This window comes from Manis pentadactyla, chromosome 1 (genome assembly GCF_030020395.1).
Source record: "Manis pentadactyla isolate mManPen7 chromosome 1, mManPen7.hap1, whole genome shotgun sequence".
Lineage (NCBI taxonomy): Eukaryota > Metazoa > Chordata > Mammalia > Pholidota > Manidae > Manis > Manis pentadactyla.
The window spans coordinates 196,713,187-196,737,303 of NC_080019.1; the positions used below are offsets into that span (position 1 = coordinate 196,713,187).

The window sequence follows — 24,117 nt, forward strand, 5'->3', positions numbered from 1 at the left end:
AGGATTCAGGAGAATATATCATGCAAACATTAATCAAGGAAAGCAAGAGTGACTACATTAGTATCAGGTAAAGTAGACTTTAGAGAAAAGAAAACCAGAAGCAGAGAAGGACATTATATAATGATAAAAGGCTCAATTCACCAAGACACATAACCCCACATGTGTATGCAACAAAGGAGCTGTGAACACACAAAGCAAAAACATGAAAGCACTGAAAGAGACAAACCCACAATTACACATGAAGACATTAACACCCCTCTCTCAACAAGAGAACAAGACAGAAAACCCACAAATTGGAGAAGAAATCACCACCACCAACAGTAACAATCTAATTGGTATGTATAGAACAGTCCACCCAATGACAACAGAATTCACATTTTTTTTCATGTGTCCATGGAGCATATAACAAGATTAAGTCACACCACAGGCCATAAAACAAACCTTAACAAATTGAAAAGGATTTAAACCATATAGGTGTATTCTCTGATCACAAAAGAGTCAAAATAGAAATCAGTAACAAAAAGATAACAGGAAAATCTGAGAACGCTTGGAAAGTAAAAAACATTCTAAAATAACCACCCTAGGCCAAAGACAAAATCTGAAAGGAGATAAAAAATACACTGAAATGAACAAAAATGAAAATACAACATATCAACTACAAGATGCAGCTAAAGCAGTACTGAGATGAAAATATATAGCACTAAATGCAAATATTAGAAAAGTCTCAAAGCATTACTCTTAAGTCCCCATCTCAAGAATCTCAAAAAAGCTAAGAAATAATAAAGTTCTTGCCAATGCAGTAAGGCAAAAAAAGGAAATACAAGGCATACAAAAAAAGAGAAAACCTCCTAGAACTCAAAAATAACCTCAGCAAGATTATACAAGATAAACATACAAGCATCAATTGTATTTCTATACACTAGCAACAAACAATGGATATTGTTATGAATGAACTGTGTCCTCCCCACCCCAAGATTAATTTGTTGAAGCCCTACCTCCTAATGTGACTATTTGGAGATGGGGCCTTTAAGTAGGTGACCAAGGTTAAATGAGTCTGTATGGGTGGGGTCCCAATCTAACAGGACTGGAGTCCTTATAAGAGGGAAGATGACACGCACAGAGGGGAGACTGTGAGGGCACAGGGAGAAGATGATTGCCGGCCAGCAGGGAGAGGCCTCAGGAGGAGCGAGCTCTGCCGACACCTTGAGCTCAGGCTTCTAGCATCCAGAACTGTGAGAAAATACATTTCTGTTGTTTAAGCCCCCCAGGCTGGTATTTTGTTATGGCAGCCCTAGCAGATGAATGTGGATGCCAAAATTAAAAATACAATATAATTTACAATTGCTCAAAAAAGAAACAACAACAACAAAAAAACACTGAAGCACTTACGTAGAAATCCAATGTAACATGTATTGTACTTGTATTTAAAAACTACAAAGAAGCTCTAAGTAAATGGAGAGACATGCCACATTCATAGTTTAGAAGACTCAACATGGTAAAGATATCAATGCACACAGGACTGATACACAGAGGCTTGACGTAACTCCTAGCAAAACCCCAGGAAAAAACAATACCTCCCAACAAAAATCTCAAGAACTTTTGTAAATACAAATGAGATTACTCTAAAATTTACAGGGAAAGGCAAAGAAACTATTATAGCTGAAATGATTTTGAAAAAAACTTAAAAGCTGGAAGGATCAGTCTACCCAATTTCAAAATATACCAAGTAGCTATGTAACCAGGACACTGGTGACAGTGGAAGGGCAAGCATACAGCTCACTGGAACACAGAGAGCCCAGGAAGGATATCACGAATATGCCCACCCGAATTTTGACCGAGGTGAAAAAGCAGTTCCATGGAGGAAAGGTAAGTCTTTTCAACAAATGATGCTGGAGCAACTGTACATCCATAGACAAAAGAATGAACCTGGATGTGAACCTCATACCTTCAATATAAATTAATTCAAAATGGATCACAGACAATGTAAAACTTTTTTTTTTAATGAGGAAAATCTCCCAGAACCTGGCCTAGGCAAAGAGTTCTTATATTTGACACCAAAACCAAGATCTGTAAAGGGAAAAATATATAAATGAGACCACGTTAAAATCTAAAATTTTTGCTCAGCAAACAACACTGTTAAGATGAACTATGGGGTCCAAGAAAATGCTTGCAGACCATGTATATACACCACAAAGGACTACTGTCTGGGATATATGATGATGCCCAAAGTCAAGAGTAAAAACAACAAACCATCCCATTAGGAAAGGGGCAGAAGGGGGAAGCAGCCTCCTGGTGAAGAGGATGCAGAGAGGGCAGGTGAGCACAGAGAAGAAAACATCACTAGTCACCAGGAGATGCAAACTGAAGCTGTAAGACTTCACCCCAATCTATCAGAATGGCTGAACAAAACACACAGCACCACCACAAGCTGCTGAGGATGCAGAGAACCCAGATCTCTCACACATGTCAGTGGGAACATAAGGGTGCAGCCACCATGGGGAACAGTTTGGCAGCTTCTTAAAAACACACAACTACTATAAGCAACCACACTTTTGGGCACTTACCCCAGAGAAATGGAAACCTACATTCACACAAAAACCTATAAACAAACATGCATAGCAGTTTTATTCAGGACAGTCCAAGGTGGCAACAGCCGGAGTCCTTCGCAGTGAGCAGGCTAGCAGGCTGCGGTCCGTCCACACCACAGGGCAGCGCCCAGCAGGGACAGGACGCCAGTGATGTGCGCACTCTAGGCGGGCCTCAGGGAAGCCAGGCCGAATGCCTACGTAGTCCACAATTCCACTTAACTCATACTCTTGCAACAAGGAAGCTGTAGAAATAGGGACAGACTGTGGCTAGCAAGGGTTGGGAAGGAGACAGGGTAGGAGCTGGGTGGTGTGGCCAGGAAATGGAAGCCCGGCACCCTGTGGGAAAGGACCCTCCTTGCTCACGACTGGAAGGTCTGTATCCCTGTAGTGTGTAAGTGCAGGATGTGCCCAGTGGAGAAAGTGGGGGCAGGGCACCTGGATGTGCATGGCCTCTTGCACTGCGCTGAGTGTACGGTTATCCAAAAGTAAAAGGTTTAACTTAAAAACAAAAGCAAATCCAAGCCAGCTGCCAACAAGCTCCATCTCAGTTCCCACCAGGCTCCAGCTTTGCCCCTGCTGGGCCCGAACACATGCCCCTGTTCTCACCTCTGTGAAAAATGATCAAGGGAAACCCTACTGCAGTGGGGTCAGGGGAGACCCGCCCTCTGCCAGCGCGGGAGGCAGGTCAGGGCAGACCCAACAGAACAGCCTCCACAGGCAGGAATGGCAGCTTCCAGGCCCCTGCAGGGAAGGACGCGCTCGGCATCTCCGGCACCCGCCACCCCGGCCACCCAGCCAGTGAGGGGCCGCAGCTCCTGGACTCTGGCTTTTCTCCAGGACTTTCCCTCAAAACAGCCCCTGCCAGCGCCCCCCTCCCTCTCCCTGGGGGAACGTCCCTCCCCGGTGTTTGCTGGACTGGCCAGTGGTTTTACTGGAGCTGACACGGCCCAAATCGCAGTTCTCTGTTGCTCCCGAATAAACCCATTTTGCTGGTAAAATAACTGGCAGCTTTATTTTAAGGCTAACTTGGTGTGAGAAGTGGGGTCCAGAGAATCCCCAGCAGCTCTCAGGCTGGTGAGCAATCAGGCGCCAGTGCCCACAACCCACTGAGCTCACTCCTTTCTTGCTGATGTGGGAGCCAGACGGCGAGTTTTCTCCTGGATTTCAAGCCCCACTGACTGTGTTTAAGCTCTTGAGGCTTTATTTGGGACCTGCTTTAAGGCCTTCTCCTTCCTGAGAGTACTCATTTGGCCTTCGGTCCAATCCCTTCTCAGAACCAGACTCTTCCATGGAAACTGTTGTTTAGGAATTCTTCCCCTAACTCAACAGAAAAACCTCTAAGAGATGGGATCTCAGTTATCAAATGAAGGTGCTGCCCTTCTGCAACCCTAGCCAGTTTCATGCTTGGATTTTACGGTCCCTCCTCGTGCACATAGCTAACTAAATGGACCAGCTCAGCCACACCTGACTTAGAACACCAAGGCCGTTGTGAAGACTGATCTCCCCAAACTTACTTTTCTCAAAACTGAACATCCATGGCTCTGAAACTGTCCAAACTGAACTGAACGGCATGTGTTTTAATAGGTATTCTGAGGCTTCCAAACATTATCAAGAATGTACAATTGCTTCTCTGCCAAATAAAATGTTTAGACTAACTGAGGCTAACTAATGATTAAAACAGAAGGAAAAAGGAACAATGGCTTCTGAGGCCTCTCCTTCCCCTCCCCATATTCTTTGCGTGCAGCACCTGGAGCTCAGGCCCAGCTCAGGCACCGCTCTCCCGTCCCCTCAGCAGCCCCCTCTTCCACTCACTCCCTACCCTCTGCTCACTCATTCTGATCATTTTGCTGAACTTGCCTTGCCCCAGATCTAAACCGATTAAATATGTCCTTTTAGAGCTAAGTCTTCCGAGGATGCAAAGATCTTGTCTTCCCTGGACTAAGGCTGGGCTGCCGGCCAAAGGTAAAGTCCCTGAAGTGACTAAGGACCCCATGAGTCTGCTGAGGAACTTAACACAGTTATTCATATTTACCAGCCTTGTTTCTCAAATTCATATGAGTGAATCCACTGCTTGTTGCTGATGGCCAGGCCAAGTGCTGGATGAAACTGGCTAATGGGCACATCCTGAAAGGGATTTGGACAAACAGACCCCTGACCTCTAGCAAAATGCTAGAACCCTCATTGGAAGCCCCCACCAAGCAACTGCAGTAGCTTTTCCCAAGCCTGTTGATCAGGCTGGCACCCAAGCCTCGTGAACCTGTTCCTGACTATTACCATCAACCCCAAGTTGTCTTTAACGAAAATCCTCGTCTTCCTTTAGATGCTGACTCCACTCAGATAGCATTTAACTCCAACCTTATGAATGGGCTGAACCGGGATCTTTCCCCTTTAGTTAGAAGGACCAGGATGGGATGGGAAATTGTAACCATCCCAGATTCAGTTAGCTGGCAAACCAGCTTGCACGCACCCTCAAGAGCCACCTGAAAGACCACCAAATCCGTTAACTTTCAACTCTGGTTGAAAATCTAGTGTCAGCTATTAGTGCAAAGAGCCAGGAGACCAGAAAAGAGACTGTCACAAGTTCATGCACTTCAAACGCCCTCAGCCCCAAGCCAGCCCTTTCAGCGTTCCAGCTCCCGGTGATGGGACTCCGAGGAGCTGCAGGGCCTCTGCCCAGACCTCTTTCCTGACCAGCCAGGAGAAACCACTCTCCAGACTGGGAATGACCTCTCTGTCCTTGCTGACACTGAGCTATGCTCTGAGCTCAGCCCCTCTGCTCTAAAGCAGCCTGGTGTCAGAGTGCTAACACAGTTAAAATAGTGGGGTCTCTAATAAACTTCCACAGATCCCTGTATAATGGACCCATCCCCTTTTGTTTAGGCCTTTTAGGAAACACCCACCCTTTCTCCTTAGTTCCTCCACCCCATGCATTTACTGGACTGAGATTTCTTAGAAAAATATCATGCTGGAATTTCTCCCAAAGGTGGGGAATAATTCTAGAATTTGACAGTAGTAATCAAAACTGCCAACCAGGCAAATTAAATTAGACTTTGAAACGTTTTCATTCACTCCATCCCTGGCGGCCCTATAGATGAGTCTGGGGACACTGATCATTGTTCCTATTGGATCTGTAACTACCCTTCTTACGGGCAAAGTTGTAAACTGATATTGGCAGAAGACACCATGCCTATCTCACTTGTCCCACCATCCAAAACACAATCCAGGGAAACTGGTTTACATGCTCCCCATGGCCATTCAAGTTTGGCAAACCAATTTCAGACAGCTTCCCCATCCCACAGACAAATACGCGTCAGTCATAGCTTTTATGTTTTTTCACTGGACTGAGGCTTTCCCTGATAGGCCAGTGCTGCTTCTGTGGATCAAGTTCCGTTAGAAAGGACCGGCGCCACCTGCGGATCCCTGTGGAACTCCACAGCGGTCAGGGAGCCCACATACCAGTCAGGTGCTTCGACCAGCCTGTGCCATCTGGCTGGTTTTACCCTCTCCTTGTGCAGGCCAACCTGGGTCCTCAGAGCCAGCCATATGCTCTAATGGCACTATTAAGACTCAGTTGGCAAATCTGTAGACACCTCCCCGCCCCCCGCCCACCAAGTACCTTGGTCAAAAGCATTGCTCTCAGTCCTACTAAATCTCAGATCCACCCCTCTGGGACGCATAGACTCTCACCCCTTGAGATGTCACAGGACGTCCAGTATGCGTGGCCCTGCCTCCTAGACCCACAGCTCAGGCTCTCTGGCCTTAGGGAAAAGCCCTCATCAGGAAGCATGAGCTACCCCTTGTGCCGACAAACTGCAGGGAACAGACTCTCGGGTTCATGTCACACATCTAATAAAGCACCTGACCGCCCTGCACTCCATTTGGTAACCTGAAAATAAAGATCTCCCAGGACCGGAGCAAATGACACCTGGTGAGGCAGCTCTCCTGAGACCTCAGGGCCTGGCCTGCATCCCGTTTGCTTCCATCTCTTTCATGGACAGAAAATACCCTCATCTGAGGGCGGAGCCAACATGGCGGCGTGAGTATATACTTTTGAAAATGCAACAAACACAACTAGCCCTAAAAGAGAGACCAGAAGACGCAGGACAGTGGCCAGACTGCAGCTACACCAGCGAGAACCCAGCGCCTGGTGAAAGGGGTGAGATCCAAGCCCCGGCCCGGTGGGACCCGAGCGCCCCTCCCCCCAGCTCCCGGCGGGAGAACAATAGGCAGAGCGGGAGGGAGACGGAGCCCAGGACTGCCGAACACCCAGCCCCAGCCACCCCCACCAGAGCACAGACACAGTGCGTGGGCGGAGGGCCCTGGATACTGGGGGAACAGGGAGTAAGACCTCTGAGCGGGTGCCGAAGCTGATGCCCCTGAGACAAAGAAAAGCGGGGGCTTTTTGAAAGTCTTAAAGGGACAGGGACTTAACAGATTGACGGAAACAACCCAGGTCACAGTAAAGCAGCTGGAAATTACAGGGAAAACCGGGTGCACTAACCCCTTGGGCAACAGCTCTGAGACCCCTCACGGAGGTAAACAGTCAAGCAGCCCCCCCATCCATTACCATTCTGGGCGCTGCGAAAGCAGAGAAGCAGCCTGAGACAAACTCCGCCCACAGAAAGGGAAATTTCTCCCTTCTGGGCAGGCAAGACACAAAGACCCAGTCTACACGCAAGTACCCAACAAAAGCCACTAGGGGTCGCAGTTGTCCCAGTAAAGAAAGGCCAGTAGCAAGTGAAAATTTTGGCCCTCCCAGCTGACAGTCAATAGCACCTGTCAACATGAAAAGGCAAAAAAATATGATCCAGACAAGACTAACCCAGACAGCTTTGGCATCTGCTACATCTTCCCCTGAGAAGGAATCTGAGGAGATACAAAGACCCACTCTACACGCAATTACCCAACATAAGGCACTAGGGGTCGCAGTTGTCCCAGTAAAGAAAGGCCAGTAGCAAGTGAAAATTTTGGCCCTCCCAGCTGACAGTCAATAGCACCTGTCGACATGAAAAGGCAAAAAAATATGATCCAGACAAGACTAACCCAGACAGCTTCGGCATCTGCTACATCTTCCCCTGAGAAGGAATCTGGGGAGATAGATTTAGCCAGTCTTCCTGAAAAAGAATTCAAAACAAAAGTCATAACCATGCTGATGGACTTGCAGAGAAATATGCAAGAACTAAGGAAGGAGAATTCAGAAATAAAACAAGCTCTGGAAGGACTTCAAAACAGAATGGACGAGATGCAAGAGACCATTAATGGACTAGAAAACAGAGAACAGGAACGCAGAGAAGCTGATGCAAAGAGAGATAAAAGGATCTCCAGGAATGAAAGAATTTTAAGAGAGCTGAGTGACCAAACGAAAAGGAACAATATACGAATTATAGGTATTCCAGAAGAAGTAGAGAGAGAAAAGGGGATAGAAAATGTCTTTGTAGAAATAATTGCTGAAAACTTCCCCAAACTAGGGGAAGAAATGGCCTCTCAGACCACAGAGGTACACAGAACTCCCATGACAAGGGATCCAAGGAGGGCAACACCAAGACACATAATAATTAAAATGGCAAAGATCAAAGACAAGGACAAAGTATTAAAGGCAGCCAGAGAGAAAAAAAAGGTTACCTACAAAGGAAAACCCATCAGGCTATCATCAGACTTCTCAACAGAAACCCTACAGGCCAGAAGAGAATGGCATGATATACTTAATGCAATGAAACAGAAGGGCCTCAAACCAAGACTACTCTATCCAGCACGAATATCATTTAAATATGAAGGAGGGATTAAACAATTCCCAGACAAGCAAAAGTTGAGGGAATTTGCCTCCCACAAACCACCTCTACAGGGCATCCTACAGGGATTGCTCTAGATGGGAGCACTCCTAAAAAGAGCACAGAACAAAACACCCAACATATGAAGAAGGGAGGAGGAGGAATAAGAAGGGAGAGAAATAAAGAATCATCACACCGTGTTTATAATAGCTCAACAAGTGAGTTAAGTTAGACAGTAAGATAGTAAAGAAGCTAACCCTAAACCTTTGGTAACCACAAACTTAAAGCCTGCAATGGCAATAAATTCATACCTTTCAATAATCACCCTAAATGTAAATGGACTGAATGCACCAATCAAAAGACACAGAGTAATAGAATGGATAAAAAAACAAGATCCATCCATATGCTGCTTACAAGAGACTCACCTCAAACCCAAAGACGCGCACAGACTTAAAGTCAAGGGGTGGAAAAAGATATTTCAAGCAAACAACAGAGAGAAGAAAGCAGGTGTTGCAATTCTGGTATCAGACAAAACAGACTTCAAAATAAAGAAAGTAACAAAAGACAAAGAAGGACATTACATAATGATAAAGGGCTCAGTCCATCAAGAATATATAACCATTATAAATATATATGCACCCAATACAGGAGCACCAACATACCTGAAACAAATATTAACAGAACTAAAGGAGGAAATAGAATGCAATGCATTCATTCTAGGAGACTTCAACACACCACTCACTCCAAAGGACAGATCCACCAGACAGAAAATAAGTAAGGACACAGAGGCACTGAACAACACACTAGAACAGATGGACCTAATAGACATCTACAGAACTCTACATCCAAAAGCAACAGGATACACATTCTTCTCAAGTGCACATGGAACATTCTCCAGAATAGACCACATACTAGGACACAAAAAGAGCCTCAGAAAATTCCAAAAGATTGAAACCCTACCAACCAACTTTTCAGACAACAAAGGCATTAAACTAGAAATAAACTGTTCAAAGAAAGCAAAAAGGCTCACAAACACATGGAGGCTAAACAACACGCTCCTAAATAATCAATGGATCAATGACCAAATCAAAATGGAGATCCAGCAATATATGGAAACAAATGACAACAACAACACTAAGCCCCAACTTCTGTGGGACACAGCAAAAGCAGTCTTAAGAGGAAAGTATATAGCAATCCAAGCATATTTAAAAAAGGAAGAACAAGCCCAAATGAACAGTCTAATGTCACAATTATCGAAATTGGAAAAAGACGAACAAATGAGGCCTAAGGTCAGCAGAAGGAGGGACATAATAAAGAACAGAGAAGAAATAAATAAAATTGAGAAGAATAAAACAATAGCAAAAATCAATGAAACCAAGAGCTGGTTCTTCGAGAAAATAAACAAAATAGATAAGCCTCTAGCCAGACTTATTAAGAGGAAAAGAGAGTCAACACAAATCAACAGTATCAGAAACGAGAAAGGAAAAATCACGATGGACCCCACAGAAATACAAAGAATTATTAGAGACTACTATGAAAACCTATATGCTAACAAGCTGGGAAACCTAGGAGAAATGGACAACTTCCTAGAAAAATACAACCTTCCACGACTGACCCAGAAAGAAACAGAAAATCTAAACAGACCAATTACCAGCAACGAAATTGAAGCGGTAATCAAAAAACTACCAAAGAACAAAACCCCCGGGCCAGATGGATTTACCTCGGAGTTTTATCAGACATACAGGGAACACATAATACCCATTCTCCTTAAAGTTTTCCAAGAAATAGAAGAGGAGGGGACACTCCCAAACTCATTCTATGAAGCTAACATCACCCTAATACCAAAACCAGGCAAAGACACCACCAAAAAAGAAAACTACAGACTAATATCCCTGATGAACGTAGACGCAAAAATACTCAACAAAATTTTAGCAAACCGAATTCAAAAATACATCAAAACGATCGTACACCATGACCAAGTGGGATTCATCCCAAGGATGCAAGGATGGCACAACATTCGAAAGTCCATCAATATCATCCACCACATCAACAAAAAGAAAGACAAAAACCACATGATCATCTCCATAGATGCTGAAAAAGCATTTGACAAAGTTCAACATCCATTCATGATAAAAACTCTCAGCAAAATGGGAATAGAGGGCAAGTACCTCAACATAATAAAGGCCATCTATGATAAACCCACAGCCAACATTATATTGAACAGCGAGAAGCTGAAAGCATTTCCGCTGAGATCGGGAACTAGACAGGGATGCCCACTCTCCCCACTGTTATTTAACATAGTACTGGAGGTCCTAGCCACGGCAATCAGACAAAACAAAAAAATACAAGGAATCCAGATTGGCAAAGAAGAAGTTAAACTGTCACTATTTGCAGATGACATGATACTGTACATAAAAAACCCTAAAGACTCCACCCCAGAACTACTAGAACTGATATCGGAATACAGCAAAGTTGCAGGATACAAAATCAACACACAGAAATCTGTGGCTTTCCTATACACTAACAATGAACCAACAGAAAGAGAAATCAGGAAAACAACTCCATTCACAATTGCATCAAAAAAAATAAAATACCTAGGAATAAACCTAACCAAAGAAGTGAAAGACTTATATTCTGAAAACTACAAGTCACTCTTAAAAGAAATTAAAGGGGACACTAACAGATGGAAACGCATCCCATGCTCATGGCTAGGAAGAATTAATATCCATCCTGCCCAAAGCAATACACAGATTTGATGCAATCCCTATGAAACTACCAGCAACATTCTTCAATGAACTGGAACAAATAATTCAAAAATTCATATGGAACCACCAAAGACCCCGAATAGCCAAAGCAATCCTGAGAAAGAAGAATAAAGTAGGGGGGATCTCACTCCCCAACTTCAAGCTCTATTATAAAGCCATAGAAATCAAGACAATTTGGTACTGGCACAAGAACAGAGCCACAGACCAATGGAACAGACTAGACAATCCAGACATTAACCCAGACATATATGGTCAATTAATATTTGATAAAGGAGCCATGGACATACAATGGCGAAATGACAGTCTCTTCAACAGATGGTGCGGGCAAAACTGGACAGCTACATGTAGGAGAATGAAACTGGACCATTGTCTAACCCCATATACAAAAGTAAACTCAAAATGGATCAAAGACCTGAATGTAAGTCACGAAACCATTAAACTCTTGGAAGAAAACATAGGCACAAACCTCTTAGACATAAACATGAGTGACCTCTTCTTGAACATATCTCCCCGGGCAAGGAAAACAACAGCAAAAATGAACAAGTGGGACTATATTAAGCTGAAAAGCTTCTGTACAGCAAAAGACACCATCAATAGAACAAAAAGGAACCCTACAGTATGGGAGAATATCTTTGAAAATGACACATCCGATAAAGGCTTGACGTCCAGAATAGATAAAGAGCTCACACGCCTCAACAAACAAAAAACAAATAACCCAATTAAAAAATGGGCAGAGGAACTGAACAGACGGTTCTCCAAAAAAGAAATACAGATGGCCAACAGACACATGAAAAGATGCTCCACATCGCTAATTATCAGAGAAATGCAAATTAAAACTACAATGAGGCATCACCTCACACCAGTAAGGATGGCTGCCATCCAAAAGACAAGCAACAACAAATGTTGGCGAGGCTGTGGAGAAAGGGGAACCCTCCTACACTGCTGGTGGGAATGTAAACTTGTTCAACCATTGTGGAAAGCAGTATGGAGGTACATCAAAATGCTCAAAACAGACATACCATTTGACCCAGGAATTGCACTCCTAGGAATTTACCCTAAGAATGCAGCAATCAAGTATGAGAAAGACCAGTGTACCCCTATGTTTATAGCAGCACTATTTACAATAGCCAAGAATTGGAAGCAACCTAAATGTCCATCTATAGATGAATGGATAAAGAAGATGTGGTACATATACACAATGGAATACTACTCAGCCATAAGAAAAGGGCAAATCCAACCATTTGCAGCAACATGGATGGAGCTGGAGGGTATTATGCTCAGTGAAACAAGCCAAGCAGAGAAAGAGAAATACCAAATGATTTCACTCATCTGTGGAATATAAGAACAAAGGAAAAACTGAAGGAACAAAACAGCAACAGAATCACAGAACTGAAGAATGGACTAACAGGTACCAAAGGGAAAGGGACTGGGGAGGACGGGTGGGTAGGGAGGTATAAGGGGGGGAGAAAAAGAGGGGTATTAAGATTAGCATCCATAGTGGGGTGGGAGAAAGGGGAGGGCAGTACAACACAGAGAAGACAAGTAGTGATTCTACAACAGTTTGCTACGCTGATGGACAGTGACTGTAAAGGAGTATATAGGGGGGACCTGGTATAGGGGAGAGCCTAGTAAACAAAGTATTCATCATGTAAGTGTAGATTAACGATAAAAAAAAAAAAAAAAAAAAAAGCAGTTCCTGTGTGGTGACCTCCAATGAGTTCTACACAATGCTATAAAGGGCATATAAAAGTGTAGGCAAAGGGTCTGTTTGTGTTTATATAGAGGATCAAAGCCTAATTTGGCTACCCCAAAAATGAACTAAGATACGATATGAAAAAGAACTTCCAACATCAGCACTCTCGGGAAGACTCATGACAGAAGATGATCAGCAAAAAAAAAAACCCCAACAAAGATCCACGCACTGCCACAGGTATAGATGCACTCATCCCACCAGTTCCTGGACTTGCCATGGGAATGATGAAGGAGATATCTAAGCTGGCCTGTGCATACAGTAAAACAACAAATTGGACTGGATCTATACTGTTGGAACTCAACCAAGAATTAGGAGAAGTGCAAATTGTAGCACTCCAAAATCTTACAACCACAGACTATTTACTGTTAAAAGAACATATGGGATGTGAACAGTCCCCAGGAATGGGTTGTTCTAATTTATCTGAATTCTCTCAGACTGTTCAAGTTCAGTTGGACAATATCCACCATATCATAGATAAGTTTTCACAAATGCCTAAGGTGCCTAACTGGTTTTCTTGGTTTCACTGGAGATGGCTGGTAATTACAGGTATGCTTTGGTTATGTAACTATACTCCTATTATGTTAATGTGTGTGCACAATTTAATTAGTAGTTTAAAACCTATACATGCTGAAGTTACTCTACAAGAAGATATGTCAAAGAAATAATCAATCTTCCCAGGTTTTCTTCTGCCTGCTACTTCTATAGCTTTTCTTCTTCCTACCTAATCACAACCTTTAAATAGAACTCGTGCCACATGTCGAATTTACCGAGTATCATAATTCTTCCAAGTGGTAAAGACACCTCAAGACAAATGCTGGGCATAGAAGCCACAGGGCATAAATATACAAAGAAGTAAAAAGCTAACCTTTTCAAACAATAAGGCTTCTCTCTCACTTACCAACTTAACATTTCCCTGTATGGCCCCGGAAGATGACTGGTTAGCCAGAGACGGGTAAGATTCCTCAAGGGAGGAACAACCTAAGACAGGCACAGTCGCAGGGGCCATCAGGTGAGAAAATGGGGATCAGCAGAGGTGAGGCTTAGAACCTCCCACCTCATGTTCTGAGAGAAATCTTCTGCATACATGAATGTTTATTGCCCTCGTCTAGCTCGGATTAACACATAGTCTACAGGCACACACCTGATCATCTACATTTGCTCTCTTACAACACTAAACTCTGTTTTCTACCTTTATCTCGTATCTACCTACCACTTCAGCATTTTATTAAAAATAATAATAATAAAGAGAGAAATGTGGTATCCACATATAAATCAAGTTTAAAAATCAAATGAATATTCATATTTGAACTGTTTATAGTTCATAATGCATGAACAAAACCGAAAGCTTCTGTGATGACTGCCCTTGCACTGTTCACCATGTAACTTATTCACTATGTAAGAATTTGTTCTCCATGTAAGAATTTGTTCGTTATGCATCAGAAGATTGGAGACTGACGAAAATTAGGCTTGGGGTGGATTAATGATTGTGCATTGAGTATTGACCCCCCTATACAGAAATTTATTGTGGTTAACAACTATTTGATCAATAAATATGAAAGATGCCCTCACACACACACACACACACACACACACACAAAAATATATATATATATATATATATGTATAAACACACTTCCAATTGTAAAATAAATAAGTAACCGGGATGTAATGTATAGCATAAGGAATATAGTCAAAATATTGTAACAACTTGGTATGGTGATAGCTGGTACCTAGAATTATCATGTATATAAATGTTGAATCACTGTGTTGTACACCTGAAACTAAAGTAATGTAATACTGTGTGTCAACTACCCTTCAATAAAAAAATAAAATAAAATAAAATAAAATAAAATAAAATAAAATAAAAAAGAAAATACCCTCATCTGAATTTCCCAAACCCTTGCAAAAGGGGAAGCCTCTTCTTTTGGCTATGGCGTTTTGGAAACAGTCTTTCCATGATGCTGTGAGCCTTTTCTGAAACGTTACACATTTCAGAATTCACAGAAGTCTGTCTTTCATCGGAACTATTAACTGAATTCATGGCTCTGCATTTGCAACTGTACAGGCTGTATTAACTGATAACAATTGGTCCCAAACAGTTCTCTGAGATAACAATACTGTTTGAAAATGTAAAACACCCATCCTCCTTAAAGTTTTCCATAAAGTAGAAGAGGAGGGAATACTCCCAAACTCACTCTATGAGGCCAGCATCACTCTAATACCAAAACCAGGCAAAGACACCACAAAAAAAGAAAATCACAAACCAATATCTCTAATGAACATAGATGCAAAAATATTCAACAAAATATTAGCAAACCGAATTCAAAAATACATAAAAAAGATCATCCACCATGATCAAGTAGGATTCATCTCAGGGATGCAAGGATGGTACAACATTCAAAAACCCATCAACATCATCCACTACACATCAACAAAAAGAAGAACAAAAACCACATGATCATTTCCATTGACGCTAAAAAGGATTTGACAAAATTCGACATACATTCATGATAAAAACTCTCAACAAAATGGATATAGAGGGCAAGTACCTCAACATAATAAAGGCCATATATGACAAACCCACAGCCAACATTATACTTAACAGTGAGAAGCTGAAAGCCTTTCCTTTAAGATCAGGAACAAGACAAGGATGCCCACTCTCCCCACTTCTATTCAACACAGTACTGGAGGTCCTTGCCACAGCAATCAGACAACACAAAGAAATAAAAGGCATCCAGATTGGTGAAGAAGAAGTCAAACTGTCCCTGTCTGCAGATGACATGATATTGTACATAAAAAAACCCTAAAGAATCCACTCCAAAACTACTAGATCTAATATAGGAATTCAGCAAAGTTGCAAGATACAAAATTAATACACAAAAATCTGTTGCATTCCTATACACTAATGATTAACTAGCAGAAAGAGAAATCAGGAAAATAATTCCATTCACAGTTGCATCAAAAAGAATAAAATACTTAGGAATAAGCCTAACTAAGGAAGTGAAAGACTTATACTCTGAAAACTACAAGACATTCATGAGAGAAATTAAAGAAGAAACCAATAAATGGAAACACATCCCATGCTCATGAATAGGAAGAATTAATATTGTCAAAATGGCCATCCTGCCTTAAGCAATCTACAGATTCAATGCAATCCCTATCAAAATACCAACAGCATTCTTCAATGAACTGGAACAAATAGTTCTAAAATTCATATGGAACCACAAAAGACCTTGAATAGCCAAAGCAATTCTGAGAAGGAAGAATAAAGCTGGGGCCATTACACTCCCCAACTTCAAGCTCTACTACAAAGCCACAGTAATCAAGACAATTTGGTACTGGCACAAGAACAGACCCATAGACCAATGGAACAGACTAGAGAGCCCTGATGTAAACCCAACCATATATGGTCAATTAATATATGATAAAGGAGCCATGGATATACAATGAGGAAATGACAGCCTCTTCAACAGCTGGTGTTGGCAAAACTGGACAGCTACATGCAAGAGAATGAAACTGGATCACTGTCTAATGCCATACACAAAAGTAAACTCCAAATGGATCAAAGACCTGAATGTAAGTCATGAAACCATAAAACTCTTAGAAAAAAACATAGGCAAAAATCTCTTGGACATAAACATGAGCAACTTCTTCATGAACATATCTCCCCGGGCAAGGAAAACAAAAGCAAAAATGAACAAGTGGGACTATATCAGACTAAAAAGCTTCTGTACAGCAAAGGACACCATCAGTAGAACGAAAAGATATCCTACAGTATGGGAGAATGTATTCATAAATGACAGATCCGATAAAGGGTTGACATCCAAATTATATAAAGAGCTCATGCACCTTAACAAACAAAAAGCAAATAACCCAATTACAAAATGGGCAGAGGATATTAACAGACACTTCTCCAAAGAAGACATTCAGATGGACAACAGGCAGATGAAAAGATGCTCCCCAAAAAAATGTAAAACACAAGCATTTATGTTGCAAAACGTAAATCATCAGCGGCCGCTCCGTGTCCACCTGCACAGCACGTCCCCAAAGGCCGCGGGTCCTGTCTCAGTGGGCCTCAGAGCTCAGGGCCTGCTTTTGTGGCCCCCTTAGGCAGGGACTTCAGGAGCATACGTGACTCTGGGTGCACCCCGTGGGGGGTACTGCCCTGCCCTCAGCTGGGGTAAGTGCTGATAAATATTTTTAGCTCGCTCCTTTCAGACCTCGGTTCCATCACAGAATTTGGAATGTCATATTCCTTCTGATTCTGTAATGTCGCCCTACTGAAGCTCTGGAAAAACACACGCCCATTAGAGGGTGACCCCCGGCGCTCAGGATCCTGAAGGAGGGCCCTGGAGCTCCCCAAGACCCCCTACTGCAGTAGATCTCTGTCTGTACAATTTCCCTCCCATGTGGAGCATGACTCCCAGGAAAGGTTCTTCCTGGCACCGAGGGGCAAAAGACCCCTGAATTAAACCTGACTGTTGATCAGTGAGTCTTTCAAAGAGAAATCTTAATCAAAAGGGGGGCATGTGAAAATTAATAAAGGAAACCCCACTAAAATAGAGTCAGGAGGCCAGAAGGGGGCGCCAAATCCCTCCAGGTCAACCATAGGCAGGGATGGTCACTCACAGGCCCCAACAGGAAGAAAGAGGGTCGGGCTTCTCTGTGGAGCCCCCAAGCCCCACAGCAGTCTGGGCTCTGGGCAGATGGAGGCGCATGTCTGCAGGCCAAGGCTTGCACAGTGCAGGCTGGACTGGGCGTGCACTGAGCGGCAGTGGTCATCCCACCGGTGGGCCTCATCGGCCTAATTCTGGCTGCCCAGAGGGGCCTGCCTTGGCTGAGGCCACAGGAGTGACACCATGTGCACCCCAAACCCACATGGACAGTTCGCGTTGAGTGTCCCCAACCTCACGGTGGACAGGAATTCTCAAGCTCTTCCCAGAAGCAGGAGCACTGGCCCAGGGTTGGATGTAGGAGGGACTGAGGGGCCAGCACGTACCAGTGCCAGCTCCACCTGTCCTGGTATGGAAGACACGTGGACCAGGGTGGCAAGCTGTGATGGCACAGAGACAGCTCCTGACCAAGCCTCTGTCCTGGCCATGACATCAGCCGTCTCGGGATGCCCAGGGCTGGAGAGGGCTCCTTGGGTGACCTGCACTCAGCCTGGCCTCAGAAACCCCAGGACTGACTGGAGGGGGCTATGCCCTGCCTGGATGCAGGTGGCGTTTAGGGCCCCAACCTGGGCCCCGGGGGCAGCACAGGCTTGCACTGGGTGGCCAGGTCAAGGCTGAACCCCCTCCCCACTCTGGCTTCTCACTCACTGCTCCTGCTCCAGCTGAGTCCAGCACACCAGCAGGAGACGCCCAGCCCACCCTGTGCATGCCCCTGTCCTGTGGATCTGTGGCCTGGACCCTCAATGGGGCCATGCCGCTGATCAGGTGGGCACCAGGAGGCCCCAGCCAGGAACCCCCAAGGAAGGGGCTTGCAGCTGAGACTGGCAGGTGAGCGGAGACGGGGCTCACCTGAGAGCGGACAGGGAGGCCTAGGCCCCGCTTGTCGGAAACAATGAGGGTGGTGATGGTCTTGAGAGCGGTGGCCAGGAATGTGTTGACTCCGAAGACCAGGGCACAGAGCTCTTTAGAAAGAGAAGATGCAATCTGGAAACTTAATGGAAAGCAGGCCAGATCAGACTCAGCCAGGGGACAAGAAGCACCCACAAAGGCAAAGGGGAAACCCACTCTGAGCAACCACTCCCCAGGCAGCCAGCAGCCACCAGCGACCCTCATGTGGCCCGAGGAGTGGCCAAGCCCATGGGAGACGGGCCCCACCACTCCCCCAAAAACGACTCATAATGTGGATTCACAACGAAGAGCCAAGTGCAACCTCGGGACATTTAAAAAATCTCCTAGCAACTCGGGGACCACGAACGCAGTACCACAGCAAATCCTCACAAAATCAACCCTTGCAAGAATGAGCAGAGCATCATAAGCAAAATCCCAAATTCAAGTTGTTCATCATTAAACAATTCAACAAACTGGGGAAAGAATGGTGAAGAAACCAGGAAAGCAGGGGGAACTCATGTTTAGGGCTCCCGGTCCTTTGCCATAAAGGTAACATCCGAATATCCTTCCATTTAGAACACCCAAAGTGCCCTTAAAAATAATTAACAACTGGACAAGAAACAGCCTTAAGTTCTGAACAGACAAACAAAAATACCCAAGAAGCCTTTAAAGGGCAAGACAGAGAGGCCTAGGGGCTCTGCCACACTGGGGTGGGAGGAGCCAGGAATGCAGGGGCAGCCACACGGCAGGGAGAGGAAGGAGCTGGGCACTAGCTCAGCTCCTGGGGGGCCAGAGCCCCCGGCACAGGCTGGGCACCACGCTGTCCACACGTCTCTGTGGCATGTCCTGAAGTCCCTAAGTGGGGCTGAAGGTGAGGCACAGGGGCAGCATATGAGGAAAGGCCCTTGTCACATACCACGGATGTCAGGGCACTGCAGGTAAGTCAGGAAGAGGGATCCCATCAGAAAGGGGCCATGGGTGTGAACTGGCCACTGACATCCCACAGGAGGCACAGCATTGTCATCAAGGGGTGGGGACAGGCCCATGGGCTCCTCCACCCCCAACAGGGGCCATGCTTGCCCACCCAGTATCTGCCAACACCCCCTTCCTAAAGCACATGCCCTTTGACCTGGGCAGTCCCCTTCCAGGGTCCATCTGATAATTTTCCAAATTATCAGAATTTGTAAAGAAAGATGTAGCTGACAGCTAGTGGCCCCAGGGCTGTCACAGAACACCGGGGACAGCACCCCCGCCAGCTGGGGACCAGCCGTGTGGCCTGTCACTCATCGCCAAGGGAACCCATGGTGTCTGCATTTCCAACAGACCCACAGGGCTCTGCAAGGAGCCAGGACATGGAGCCACATGGCATAGTTCACATCAGGCCAGAGAGGATGCCCCACGCCCGGGACCTGGCCCGCTCTGCAGCTGCGCTTTTGGTATCACAGTTAAGCATCCAAGTGCCCTCAGAACAGATGCGGTGAGCACAGCAGGCACCCACAGGGACAGGGCACGAGCGTCTGGCCACAGCGCATGCTTGTTGGACATGGACAGGCTGAGAGGGCTGGAGGGCAGGGCAATGTGGAGGACACGTGTCCACGCTGGGGGGAAGGCAGCCCAGCCACGAGGTCAGGAAGGGTGTCTTAGTGAAAACCATCTCGTGGGGCCAGCGGTGAGCCAGGCATCTGGCAGCACTCGGCCTTCAGGACAGGAGGGGAAGGGCCGCAGTCAGACCTCCCCCAGGGTGCGTGCAGGCTCAAAGCGGAGAAGCAAGTAGGTGTGGGAGCTCCGTGAGGGGCCGTGGGGGTCAGCCACCATGCCACGGGGATTGGCAGAGCGGCAGGAGGCTGGGGTCACGGAGCCAGCTCGAGACGTGGTGGAGACAGAAGTTCTGATGTGGGCATGACGGGAAGGCCAGGCCTGGAGGTGCCCCAGAGGGGTGACGGGCCCACACTGGGTGTGCACACAGGGCGGCAGGCTCCCTCGTGTGGTGTGAACACACAGGGCACAATAGGGTGCAGTATGCATATCCCACTTCCTGAAAAGTCGGTTCAAGGGGTGCACAGAGGGTCTTAGGTAGGGACCTTAGGGGTGTGAGGGACATGAGGGCATCAGGAGAGGTCTGGGAAGAGGGTGAGCTGGGACACCTGGTCACTCCTTGCCAACGGGCAGCCATGCCCAGCCAGCTGTGGGAGGAGAGGACCGGAGAGGCCTCGGGGCACCCCACATGGGGCCACAGAGTTCTCAGGCTCGGACACCCCAGAGAGAACCACAGCAGTGTCCGAGCCTTGGAAACAGGCAGGGGACCTAGAGAATTTCATGAGGGCCAGTCCCTGTGGACACCAAGCAGCCTCACAGGACTGGGCGGGGCACCCGAAGAGGTGCTACCCAGGGGCCGGCTCCTTGCTGTGGGTGGTGGGGCAGATCGGGTCCCTGATCAAGGGCGTGCAGGGCTCATCTGCAAACGGCAACCACCACCAGACCTCTCTGGGCTGCCCAGCACGCGCCCTCTGCCCCCCACCAGTCTGCGCCCTCGGGCATCCACCCTGCTGGCTGACTCACGTGGCAATGGGCACCAGGAACTGGTAGGAGCCACGGAAAAGCACGAAGGTGATGTAGCACAGCCAGATGTTGTTCGTGCTGTACATGAGGAAGACCAGTGCGGCCTGCACCGCCGTCACACCCGCGATGACCAGCTCGGCCCACAGGGCCCAGCGGATGTTCAGGAAGCCCGCGGCAAAGGAGGTGATGGCACCTGGGGGATGGCCGCCAGCATGTTCTGGGACTGGGAGGCGGGGCGGGACGTGGGGGCAGAGGGACGTGGCACGCTGGAGGCAGGGGCGGGGCGCGCAGGGGGGGCGGAGGAGGGGCGCGGGGGCCCTGGACATCCTGCATGGGGTGCAGGTGCGGCGTGGGAGGCAGGGGCTGGGGCAGGACGTACCCAGCCGGATGGAGGCAGCGGATGGGGTGGGTGGGCAGCAGGGGAGCACACGGGGCACAACATACTGAGCAGGGTGGAGGCGGCGTCAGCCCCACCATTGTAGACCGCGGTGGTGTCCTTGGTGGGGTTGACCACATTCCACAGGATGTGCACGTAGTAGACGACGAGGTAGTAGCCCACCGAGCTGAAGACCCACCACAGGGACCAGAGGCGCAGCTGCGGCCGCCGCAGGCTGTGCACCAGCTCCCGCAACATGCGCACAAGCACGGAGTCCCACATGGCCTCCTGCAGCACCGCGACCCGCTTCCCACCAGCAGGCAGGCCAGGGAGCGGGTTCATCCGGTCCAGCTCGGAGGGCGAGGCGGCGCCAGGCCTGCCCGCACTGTTGTTGAAGAAGAGGCTGCGCTTCGGGCACCTGAGGAAGAGGGCCAGGACCAGGCTGAAGGCGAGGAAGGCCAGTGAGATGTAGTTGAGCGTGGTGAAGGAGCGCCCGGCCACCGAGACCAGCAGCTGGCCCAGCACCCCGCTGGTGAAGACGCCCAGCAGCACAGCCGCACGCGAGCAGCTGGCCATGCGCTGGTAGTGGGCAGGCCGCACCAGCACGAAGATGTAGGAGGAGTAGGCGATGCGGGCAGCCATGGTGATGCTGTAGAAGAGCTCCATGAACTGCATGTGCAGTACCGTGGAGCCCCACAGGAGCAGCAGCCATACGGAGATGTAGCTCAGGCCCTGCAGCACGAGCACCGGCTTGTAGCACAGGTAGTCGGTGAGCAGGAAGATGGGCACCAGCGTGGCCAGGTAGGAGTAGGACAGCACTGGCGTGATCTCGTTGGTGACCTGCAGGACAGCAGGCTGTGACCCCCACAGGCCCCACTGGAATCGCCTCGCTGGGGCAGCTGACCCCAAGCTGCGCTCTGCCCCAGCGCCGCCCCACAATGCGCTTCTCACACAGCAGCGCGCCTGGACCCCTGTGGTGAAGCCGTGGGAAGATCCATTCATGACAGGCTCGTCTAGGCTCTGTTTTTAATGACATGAGAACATGATTCGGTTCCTGCCTAAAGCTAACAATGTGGAAAATGGAGCTGTGGCCAGTTTCGCTTACTGCACCCTGCCTCCCTCCGCGAAGGGGGGAAAAGAGGGATGGAGAGACAGCTGACAGACCAGTTCCCACGGTGTGGGGGAAGCCGGGAGGGAAGGCACGGAAAGGCCGGGCGCCCTGCCCTCGCCCCCGGGTCCCCAGTGCAGGGACGCCGGACGGAACCCCCCGTCCATTCTCTGTGCCGTCCCCCCCAGGGGCACTGGGCCACAGGCCCCCACCACCTGCCTCAGGCAGACCTGGCAGGCTCGTCCAGTGGGAGCCAGAATCCCTGGCCCTTGCTGGGCACTGTGCTCCCCAGGGTTGAAGACCCACTCAGGGTGACAGCCAGATGTCCCACTGGCTGCCCGGCTCACCTTGGGAGGCAGCCCCGGCCCCGAGAGCCCAGGTCTCTGGCCCACCAACCTTGCAGGGCAGACAGGGGACCCCTCGCTGGTAGCCTCTCCCAAGGCCCTCGTTGGTTTCAGTGGGCAGCCCCTCAGTGGGGCCCCGGACGTGGCTCACACCCACCAGCACAGGCACTGGCCAAGCTCCGGCCTTGATGGGCACTAACCCAGACTCGGGCCTGCCCGCCTGCTAACATGCGGTGCTCCTCACCAGCTGGTCCAGGCAGCTCTCAGCCCTGTGATGCGCGCTGTCACCAGGGCCCTGCTTTGCAGGTGGAAATGGAGGGCTGAGTCCAGCCCCGGGTCGGCACATGGAGCCACGTCGAGCTGGCCACTCACCTCTGCCAGGAGGCTGGGTGGGCCCACACACCTCCGCGGGCTCGCCCCATGCCTGCGGCCCTCACAACTAACCCCCTAGGACTCACAGGGACACTCTTAGTGCTCATCGGTTCCCAGGGGTTGCTGAGTAACCTGCACATGTTCACGGATAGCCATGGGGGCTCGTGTTTATGGAAAATTCTGGGAACATCAAAAGCCCTGCTTGATGAGATCTCTTGGCACGTGGCTTGCTCAGCTGGAGGGGCTCGCCGGTCAGAGCCCGAGTCAAGGGGTCAGAGCCTGGGGGAAACCAGCTGGCCCTGCCCTTCCCCGCTCCCTCCTCAGCATCCCTGCCCTGTTCTCCTAGGGCTTGGCAGACCAGCAGGTGCCAGAGGAGACTGACCCACCACATGTGGAAGGTGCAGGGGAAGTGGGTGCCCACAAAGCCTGAGGCAAGCAGCATCTGTCATGCAGCCCAGCACTGGTACGAGAACAGCTTCACCCAGACCCAGTCCCACCACATCTGTGTGCCCATGGAGCTGGGGGCTATGCCCACTTCTAGATTCAGCTGGCTTTACTGAAGGGGCAGGCCCAGCTGGGCCCCAAGGCAGCCAGGACATGCTGGGATGGGGCCAGGACTGTAGGGCTGGCAGGAGGGACCAGTGGGGTGGGAAGCAGGGAAGGGCCAGGCAGGCCACAGGTGACACTACATCTAAGAGGAGGCATCGAGGGGGCCACAACTGGATAGGTGCTTAGCCCAGCCTGACGAGAGGGCAAGGACGGCCAGGACCGTCCTGGAGGCTGCCCAGTGATCCCACCAGTGACAGGCGATGGGTGTGGGCAGGGGCTCCTGTGGGGTGGGGGCTGCAGGCCTCACCCAGCAGCTCAGATGCAAAGCAAGCCCCTGCCCCTCCCGAAGGCACTTCACAAACCAGAGCAGGGAG

At 48.1% G+C, this 24,117-nt stretch overlaps 1 protein-coding gene across 13 annotated transcripts in view; it reads right to left on the reverse strand.

The window, feature by feature from the left end:
• SLC19A1 (solute carrier family 19 member 1) overlaps positions 1 to 24,117 on the reverse strand; it is a 42,364-nt gene that overhangs the window by 10,279 nt on the left and 7,968 nt on the right. For 7 of the 13 annotated variants that reach the window (XM_036912105.2, XM_057505407.1, XM_057505406.1 and 4 more), the window contains 3 exons: positions 21,439 to 22,210; positions 20,995 to 21,187; positions 18,397 to 18,538 (listed from right to left, as the gene is read on the reverse strand). In XM_036912105.2, coding sequence (XP_036768000.2) covers positions 18,397 to 18,538; positions 20,995 to 21,187; positions 21,439 to 22,210 — 1,107 coding nt within the window. Of the gene's footprint in view, positions 1 to 457; positions 2,856 to 3,194; positions 3,330 to 18,396; positions 18,539 to 20,994; positions 21,188 to 21,438; positions 22,211 to 24,117 lie in introns of those variants that run through there. The other 6 variants (XM_057505411.1, XM_036912102.2, XM_036912101.2 and 3 more) reach the window with 6 other exon arrangements.